The 9471-nt window shown below is 57.7% G+C and overlaps 3 protein-coding genes across 3 annotated transcripts in view; 1 reads left to right on the forward strand and 2 right to left on the reverse strand.

Annotated features, from left to right (window-relative positions):
• Nucleotides 1-211: 211 nt before the first annotated feature.
• On the reverse strand, nt 212-5293 carry MONBRDRAFT_32277 (uncharacterized protein; the record flags this gene model as incomplete). The annotated part of the gene is made up of 1 exon (XM_001745587.1): nt 212-5293. The coding sequence occupies one exon, from the start codon at nt 5291-5293 to the stop codon at nt 212-214; it is 5082 nt and encodes a 1693-aa protein (XP_001745639.1).
• A 1899-nt stretch (nt 5294-7192) lies between these two features.
• Mb_HLH_3 (uncharacterized protein) lies at nt 7193-8949 on the reverse strand (the record flags this gene model as incomplete). The annotated part of the gene is made up of 1 exon (XM_001745588.1): nt 7193-8949. Exon 1 carries the CDS (start codon nt 8738-8740, stop codon nt 7193-7195), a length of 1548 nt encoding a protein of 515 aa, XP_001745640.1. The 5' UTR covers nt 8741-8949.
• Nucleotides 8950-9020: 71 nt separating this feature from the next.
• The window catches only part of MONBRDRAFT_25133 (uncharacterized protein), a gene marked incomplete at both ends in the record, with an annotated part of 5974 nt that continues 5523 nt past the window's right edge, over nt 9021-9471 (forward strand). The window contains one exon of the mRNA XM_001745442.1: nt 9021-9235. Within this exon, the coding sequence (XP_001745494.1) occupies nt 9021-9235 (215 nt within the window). The remainder of the gene's footprint in view (nt 9236-9471) is intronic.

The following is a 9471-nucleotide window of genomic DNA, read 5'->3' on the forward strand; positions in this document are numbered from 1 at the left end:
ACAAAGCATACGCCAAAAGGGGTAGTCAAACAAGAAAAGTGTATCGGATCGAGGTTTCCTAATCATTTGTGGTCATCCGCATGTGCGCGCGATGACCACGGAGCTAGCTCACACACAAAACATCAGGCAAGTGCCTGAAAGCACGTCACTAGGATAAAGAGGCGCCGCCAGGGCAGGGCACGAGTGACCAGAGATGGGGGCCCACCGCCATCTACCAGTAAATTTGACGGGTTCCGCTGTAAGTCTGAATCTCATTGACAGCGGCATCCGTCTCATGGAAGAGCCGGCCGGCCAAGGTGGGGGCCACAATGTTAGCGCGGATCACCCAATCACCAAAATGCTCATTGTTGAGGCGTTCGCGCGCATAGCGAGAGATGAGCTCATCCAGGATGCGCAAGATATCCTCCTCGCTTGCCGAGTCGCGATAGATCTTGGACAGGCGGTTGCCAGCATAACCGCCGCCCAGGTAGAGGTTGTAGGCGCCGGGCGCCTTGCCGACCATGGCGATTTCGGCCATGAAGGGACGCGAGCAACCGTTGGGGCACCCAGACATGCGAATCATGATGCTATCGGAAGCCAGCTTGTTGCGCGTCAAAATCTCATCGATGCGATCAATGAGCACGGGCAGGTAGCGCTCAGACTCGGCCATGGCCAAGGCACAGGTGGGCAGCGCCACGCATGCCATCGAGTTGAGGCGCAAGCCCGAATGACGGGTGTTGTCAATGTTGTAGCGCTTGAGCAGGGCCTCAATCTTCGGGCGAGCCTCGGCAGTAACGCCGCCGATGATCAGGTTCTGGTTCGCCGTGAGCCGGAAATCGCCCTGGTGCAATTGCGCCAATTCGCGCAGCGCCGTCTTGAGCTTGTACGAATCAGTGTCCCGGATGCGACCATTCTCGATGAACATGCCATAGCAGAAGCGGCCGTCGTAGCCCTGGCTCCAGCCCATACGATCCATGTTACTCTCAAAGGTAAAGGGCCGCGCGGCCTGCAGCTTGAAGCCACAATGCTCCTCAACCTTGGCACGGTACCAGTCCATGCCGTGGTCCTCCAGCGTGTATTTGAGGCGAGCGTGCTTGCGATTGACGCGGTCTCCATAATCGCGCTGCACCAGCATCACTGCCTCGCCCACCTTGATTGCCTGCTCAGGGGTACAAAAGCCCATCAAGTCGGCCAGGCGTGGGTAAGTCTTGACATTTCCGTGGGTTGTGCCCATGCCACCACCAATCGAGACGTTCCAGCCGACAAGGCGTTTGTTCTCTACCACGGCAATGTAGCCCAGGCAGTGCGCGAACACATCCACGTCGTTCATAGGTGGCACGGCAATGGCCACCTTGAACTTGCGCGGCAGATATGACTGGCCGTACAAGGGCTCAACATCTGTGTGAGCTTCACCCGCCACCATTTTCTTATCCAGCCAAATCTCGTGGTATGCCGTGGTCTGTGGCTTTAGGTGGGCCGAGAGACGCCGCGCAAAGTCCAACACCTCAGCGTGTACTTCTGACTCGTACGGGTTGGGGCTGGCCATGACGTTACGGCACACATCGCCACACGCAGCCAGGGTGTCCATGAGACCAATGTTGATCTCGCGGATAGCGGCCTTGAGGTTCCATTTGAGCACCCCGTGCAGCTGGAAGGCCTGGCGCGTTGTGAGCTTGAGGGTACTGTTGGCATGAGACTCGGAGAGCGAGTCCATCAACAAATATTGTTCCGGGGTACAGACGCCACCAGGAATGCCAACGCGCACCATGAACGAGTAGGCGCGCTCCTTGCCCTCCGCCTCCAAGTGCGGGCGCAGATCGCGGTCATCCTGCTGATAGATACCATGAAACTTGGTCAGCTTGGTGTCCTCGGGCAACATGGCCGCAGTGGATTGGTCAGCCAGTGAGCGCATGATATGTCCACGCAGATAGCCAGACTCCTCCTTGATGCTCTCATCCTTCAAGACCTTGCCGGTGATCTCAGTCTCGCCTTCCACTGCGGGAACATTGAGGACCTCAAACACCTCAGCCTCCCACGGCACCCAGCCCCCGCTGAAGCCATTCTCGTGTTGATCATCACCCATGCCCAATTCCACCAGGCGCTCGGCACCAAGAGCCGCCATTTTGCTGTCCAGATCCCGGGCAGGCTTGCAATAATACCGAGCCGAGTCGGCCGTGTTTTTGCCCCAGTACTGGCTGTCGCCAAGGCCAAAGACCGCATATTTTAGATGATTCACGCCTCCCTTGGCTTTTTTGAGCGCGTTCCAAAAATTGACGGCGTTGCCACACATTTCGCCCTGACCAGCGGTGGACAGGATGAAGATGACCACCTCTTCGTCGGCCAGCTCCTCCAAAGTAACAGCGTTGGCTTCCGCCGCGCGAACTGTGACCACGCCACGCATCTCGGCCTTTTTGGCCAGTTTCTCGGCCAAGCCACTGCCGTTGCCCGAGTCGGAGCCATAGAGAACAAGGATGCGCATGTCAATTTTGCGACGCCCACCTCCCTGGCTCAGCAGTTCCATGCGCTTGTTTTGCAGGCGCAGCGCGCTGGAGTCTGCCAGGCCGTGGCTCAGGAGGGGCGTGTCACGCGTGAGAAGGGAGAGCTGAGACTCGCGTTCCACAAAATCGGCCAAATCCTTGCGCAGCTTGGATGAGTCGAGCACAAAAGCATCCCGACCAGCTTTCTCCCAAGCAGGGTTCCATCGGAAGAGGGGCCACAGGCCGCGCTCAACGGCTTCGTGCGATTCACGAATCTGCTGCTGCTCGCGGGGTTCGTTGCTGTTTGTGGGTCGTGGCGCATACGCAATGATGATGGAGGGTCCGTCATAGGCGTCTGCCTCGCAGAGGGCGGTGGTGGCTTGAGAAGGGTTCTCGTACAGTGCAATGCTGGCAACATAGGCGGTGCCGTAGTTCATCGCATACAGTCCAATGTCTTTCTTCGTGTTGAGAGCAGCGCGTTGGCTTGGCTGGGGCTGAGTGTAGAGGGCCGTCTCCGGAATGATAACATTCACGTTCTCGCGGGAGGCCAGCACGTGATGCAGACCAGAGTAGCCAATGTCTCGTGACCAGTCGTCACCACCAACGATCCACTTGGAAGGTTTGACCAAGTGCTCGCGAAGCTCATAGATGCTGCGCAAAGGCTCTTCGGTGTGGGGCGTGGATTCCAACCGGCGGACGATGTCGTCAGCGAGCTGGGCGCAAGTCTGGCTGTTATCGCGATTGGCGTGCCATTGGTTGAGGGCGGTGCGAAGCGCCGAGGGCAGAGCAGTGGTGCTGCGGCAGGCCGTGGCCACAAGGTCAGCCAATTTCTCGCGCTGCTGAATACGAGCAAGGTAGACACCAAAAGTGAACTCGGTATTGCCCTGAAAGAGCTCCTGCACCTTTTGCTGGGCAGCGGAACCGGGAGCGTAGGTCTCGTGAAAGAGGGAGTTGGTGCTGCCGGCATCGGCGACCACGGTGCGTTTGCCAAAGAGGGTGTTCAGCAGGGCTTGATAGCTGGCGTCTAGGCCCTCCTCACGACCGGTACGCAGGCCTTCCGCGAGGTGGTACGGCACCAGATGGGCTGCGTCAACGGTGTGGTCATTGGCAACCTCAGTCGACTGCAGAGCGCTAGCTGCAGGAATCAGAGCGTCTTCTTGGGCAAGGCGAGCCTCGAGCGTGGGCAACGCGGCCTCCAGGCGGGCGCCCTCGTCGCCTGCAAGACGCGGGGCCAAGGACTTGAGCAGCTGCTTGGCCAGGGAGCGACCGTTTTTGGTATTGAGCAAGCCAGCAGCAGTGAGCGCAAGGGCTTGGGCTTCGTAGCTGCCACCGCTCACGAGCTGAGTGGCGTCAACGAGCAAGAGCTGGGCTTTGCTGTCGACCAGGGCCTGCTGGGCGTGCGCAGGAATCTTGGCAGCTACAGATGCGGGGGACCAGTCGCTGTTGATGACCACCACGGCGCCCGTGGCTAGAGAGTCAAAGACGCGGTAGCGACGCAGAAAGAGAATGGCCGGGTCCGTGATGACAACCACGTCGCGGGAAACGCCCCCGTCAGTGTGACCATCATGCTCATCCTCCGGGCCCAACAAAATGTTGGAGATGAGAACATGAGGGGCAGCATCGCTGTCTGTGGACATTTGGACGGTGGCAGCACCAGCACCCAGCTTTGCCATGGCTGCGGCACGCTCGATCATGGGACGCGTAGGTCGTGTAAACTCATAGAGGGATACGACTGAGGTGTCAGCCACGGCGGCGGCGGGTGATGCCAGCAGAGAAGGAATGCTGGCGACGTCCACGATGAAGCTCAGGGCGGCGCGCAGGATGCTGCGTAGACCCTGTGAGCTGATGCCCTGTCCTGTGGCATTGGTTGCATGATTCTGCAGCTTGATCTGACCCGGACGGTTGGCTAGGCCGAGGCTGGCAGCCACATCAAGGTAGAGGGCCTTGGAGGCCTGCTTGTCCTCTGGCGAGGTGACGTCCACAACCACAAATTGCTGAGCGGTGGCCGGCAAGGCCTCGGCAAAGTCAGCGTGTGACCAAGGGCGAACGACGCGAACAACGAGCAAGCCAATTGGGAGTGATTTGCGCCCAAGGAGTTTGACGGCAGCTGTGAGGTTGGCAGCACCAGGCCCGCTGGCAACGAGGACGACCGTGGCCAGTTCCGAGCCATAGTAGTCAAAAAACCGCTGGCGACGCGATGTGAAGCTCTGAACACCCTCCATGGCGGCGCGCAACCCCTTGATGGTTTGTTCGACGGTGAGCAGGCCCGAGGCGGGAAGGTCGCTGGCAACGCCTTCGGCGCTTTGCAACAAAAGCTGAAGGCCAGCCTCTGTGGCCGTCTCGATGCCTCGGCAGGAGGCAGCCACATCCACGCCGTTGGTGGCAGTGATGCACAGGCTTCGCGCGGTCTTGGCAAAGAGATGTGCTACCAGGGCAGCATCGTGGGCCTGCTGGGCATTGTCACTGATGATAAGGGGGGCGCCAGCGCTGCGGGCTGCTGCGAGCTGGTTGTAGCTAGCAGTGAATGGTGCATCGGTGCCCGCCGAGTTTCCGATGGCAATGTCCACGACAATGGGAACTCGCTTGGCAGGGAGGTCGATGAGCTCCGAGGCCAATTCAAAAAGGCGATCGGAGCCGACATGAATGCTGCTGTGTTGGCCCTCGGCCGTGGCCAGCTGGAGCTCGCCCGCGGCCAGACCACCACGACGAGCCAGAGGCAGAATCTGAGGCACACAGTGATCCAAATTGACACGTTGAGAGGCGGCCCAATCGGCGATCAGCTGCGCTGTACTGGCAGTTGTGGGATTGTGGGGCGCCGTCATGACAGTGTCGGCCATCAAATAGCTGAAAGACAAAGGGAGAAGGGCAAGGCGAGTGCAGCAGCGGCATGAGAAGTGGAAGGTGAGGCGGTTTGGCAACAGCGCGAAAACGGGGTAGAATTAATCCCTCTGCTTTAAGAGTTGCTGGGTGGAAGCCAGACCACCCAAGCTGGGCCCGTTGACACAGATGCGAGGGCTCACCTAACATAGGCTGAGGCTGTGGCGGCTGTCGCACCCGTCTGCTGTCGGGGCTCAAAGTCGGCTTCGGCCTCGGACGGGCGTGCCATCGGTTTGCAAGGTGGCTTGGGGACGGCGCAGATGCCGGAGCTCGTCACGTTGAGCCGAGCTTTCAGGCTCAGATTCCTAATGTGCCGCGGGGGGGGGGGTGTTAAAAAAAAAAGGTGGGGAGTGGTCCAGGGTGGAATTGAGCTATTGTGACAAGGAAAGAGCATTGGCGCAGGTATCTGGGCAAGCTGTGACCTGTCACGCACCGCATTCAGGGCATTGAGGCGAGCATTGATGGTCTCGCGCTGCTCATCGGCCGTGCCAGCCTGCCAGCTGAAGATGTGTGGCTGTAACATGGTTGGAGGACGCGCACACCTGCAAGGAAAACGAAAGAACGAGGGCGGGGAAGCCGGCGAGCGGTGAGGGAGGTGACGATCCTCACCCACACAGAAACGCTCGACCGACAAAGGCTGGGGCGGAGGAAGAAGTAGAAAAACAGCGCGGGCTTGAATGGCATGCAATAACAGACCGTCAAGAGGTGGTACACGATTTCAGTGGTCTGGCCGTGCCTGCGTACGTGCAGCAGGCGGTTCTAACATGTCCGAGAGAGCGGGAGGGGCGGAAAACCAAATTGAGCCTGATCAAGCGGGCAGCGTTTTTGCGATCTCGCCCGTACGGGAGTGTAACAAGCAAGGACGCTGATCTCCAATCCCACTGCGAAGCTGGAGGAGGAGAAGGCATCCCGATACGTGCTGCGCCGTGACCCAAAGAACAAACAGGAGGAGCACACTCCATCCGTCGTATGTCGTCAGTCGTGCGGTACAAACCCAGTGATGGAAAGTGACACATCAACATCATGATCTCTCTCTCTCTCTCTCTCGCTTTTCTCTCTCTCTCTCTCTTTCTCTTTGTGTGGTGGGTGTGGAGATGCAGCGCAACGAGTTTGATCCCAAAGGCAGACACATGGTTGGAGGGGCTAGGGAGTAAGGAGAGTGTGTGTGCGAGCTGATTGGGACAACAGATCTGTACCAGCGCTTCTCTGGGCTTGCTCAGGGGCGCTGCCATTTGTGGCACACAATGTGCGCTGCGGCATCCATGAAATTGGTCAAACCCGTTTTCACACCCTTATGCACGATGCAAAGCTGTTTGAATGGAATATCGCCACACCAATGCACATCGACATTGAGCGGCCACGCGGCACCGAACGCAAGCATCATGGCTCGTCATCCACAACTCATTTTATTTTTGTATGATTTTAGGATCAAAATTCATTCGAGAACTAAAGTCCATATCGCTTGAAAGCGACAATTGTTGCGACGACACTTGCGCTGACAACTTGAGCAGAGCCGGTGCGACGCTTGCGCAAGCGCGCGCGCGTGTGTGTGTGAGCCGCCAGCACCGAGTTGGAAAAGATCGATTCACAGAACGCTTCCATTATAAGTCGTTGGGTAAATTACTATGCACGAACGAAGGGTTGATCGGCACCGGGCCTTCCACAATCACTTCCGCGTCACCAGACGGACGCACTCAAACTGATAGATGCAAGAAATAAGATGATAGCAACACACACGCACACACAACATGACGACACAGAAACCGGCTAGGTACCATACAAACAAAAGTCGAACCTGTTTTTGAAAGGAATGAAACCAATAGGAATAACCTTGCCAGTCGCTAGTCAAACAAGTGGCATCATGTCATGCGAAAAGAACGCTTGTGGACGGGGGGCGGCACGATTTCAGCCATAATCATCATGGCCTTGGCATCCCAACCCGTGTGAGGATGCCGACACTGGAGGACACTCATGGTACAGCGATGCCAGACCAGAGCCCCCGCCATGGTGCGGATTTTGCCAATGGCCGTGGCCGTGGTTTGCCCACCATACATGAGCGAGTCAAAGATGTCCTGGCACAGGTCAAAGTCCACCACAAACCCGCGCACCTGAATGAAGCGCATGCCTTCAGTCAAGGTCTTCGCCTGAATATGCTGGAAGGTGGTCGTGTTGCAGTAAATCATTTGAAAGTGCTCGTCCACAATGGCCATCATGGTCGAGTCAGACAGGAACGGTGTTTCCAACAGAGTGGGATTTCGGGAAAAGGCTCGGATAGGGCCACAAGAAGATGATGCAGATGCGGTATCGTGCGGTATTGAAGAGTCTGATGTAGCATTCTGCTGTGGCTGCGCTTGCGGCTGTAGTCGCGTTTGAGGCTGGGCTTGGAGGTGTGATTGCCTGTTGAATGAGGCTGACGGCAGCGTCTCATCAACCAGCCGCAACGTGTCATGCACAGCGGTATTTGCGACCTGACTTTCCGGGAGCCAGGCATTTCCGTCAAGCGTGGTCGTCACTGGCGTCAAGTCACTGTCATCAAGGGTCAGCCAACTGTTGTCCCGGGCATCGGGGGCACCGAGCTCGGGCCAGAGCAAGGGTGTGGTCTCTGTCATCGTTGAGGTCGAAGAGGGTCCAGCGTATAGGTGCCCTCGAGCTGCTCCCGTCTGAAAAGAAGGCCAGCCACTCCCGATGCCCGAAACATCCGAACCGCGTGACACTGAGCCCATGTTGTGATGAACATCTACACCACTGGATGTGGCTGTGGCTGTGTCGGACGTTGTCAAGAGGTTGGCGGCTGTGGACAATGTCGTTGAGGTTGTGGTCAGCTGTCGCTCAAGGTCAGCAACCCGTGTCACAAACTCCTGTCGCTCCATCTCAAGCTGGGACACGCGCAAGCTCAGCGCGGCGACGGTCTTGGTGGCCTGCTCCTGCTGCTGCTCGAGAGCGTGGGGGAGTTGCCCGCAAGCCAGACAAGGGCGACCACCACCCAAAGATGGGGGCACCATGAATGCAGTTGTCTTTCTAAATGCCGTTGACGAGCCAAGGGCCGCCTCAACGTGGGCGGCATCCTCTTCGAGCGTGCTCGGCGAGCTGGAGCAGGCTGAGGTGATGGAACAGGGCGAGGAGCAACGGCGCTCCGTGCTTGGGGAGCCAAGGGCGTGCCCCTTGCGCAGCATGTTGTTGGCACCATCGTCTCGCTGTGCTTGTGGTTGTTGGATGCGTTGCCAAGCCAGCTCGAGAACGGTGGCCTGATCGGTGCGGGGCGGCAGATTAAGCGCTTTCCGGAGCCGCGCAAAGGCCGAGTTGTGCCGCTGGCGTCGTTCCTTTTCAGTTTCACGATGCCGCTGACGACGGTGTGTGGAGGTAGCTGGTACCTCTGCCATCAAGGCAGTCGTTGGCGCGCTCTCCATGCTGATGTCACAAGCGGGCACGGGCAGAACTGCGCGCCAAACCGCGGGGCTTGAGAAAGGATCCACAAGCGTTCAGGTCTCTACGCCAGGCAATGCCCAGTATATTATACCATTCAGAAGCTTGCAAAAAAGGGAGGGAGACGATTGCACATCAACGGGCGCGCAGGGCCCGTTTTGACGTTTGGCCGCGGTGCCTCTCCCCGTCAGCCTGAAGGAACCCCCGCTGTACGCTGGCTGTCGAGGTCAGAGGTCTGCCTAAACTCGCACCTGTTTCAAGCAAATGGGCAAGCAGAAGAAATGCATCATCATGACAGCACCCGCCCTGCTATTTCTTTTTCGGAATGTTCCTAACTCTCTCTGTCTCTCTCTCTGTCTCTCTCTCTGTCTCTCTCTCTGTCTCTCTCTCTGTCTCTCTCTCTGTCTCTCTCTCTGTCTCTCTGTCTCTCTCTCTGTCTCTCTCTCTGTCTCTCTCTCTCTCTCTCTCTCTCTGTCTCTGTCTCTCTCTCTCTCTCTCTCTCTCTCTCTCTCTCAAACCAATTCATCTCTCTCTCTCTCTCTTTCTCTCTCTCTTTCTCTCTCTCTCTCTCTCTCTCTCTCTCTCTCTCTCTCTCTCTCTCTCTCTCTCTCTCTCTCTCTCTCTCTCTCTCTCTCTCTCTCTCTCTCTCTCTCTCTCTCTCTCTCTCTCTCTCTCTCTCTCTCTCTCTCTCTCTCTCTCTCTCTCTCTCTCTCTC

The sequence above is a fragment of the Monosiga brevicollis genome, genomic scaffold (assembly GCF_000002865.3).
Source record: "Monosiga brevicollis MX1 MONBRscaffold_9 genomic scaffold, whole genome shotgun sequence".
In the NCBI taxonomy this organism is placed as follows: Eukaryota; class Choanoflagellata; order Craspedida; family Salpingoecidae; genus Monosiga; species Monosiga brevicollis.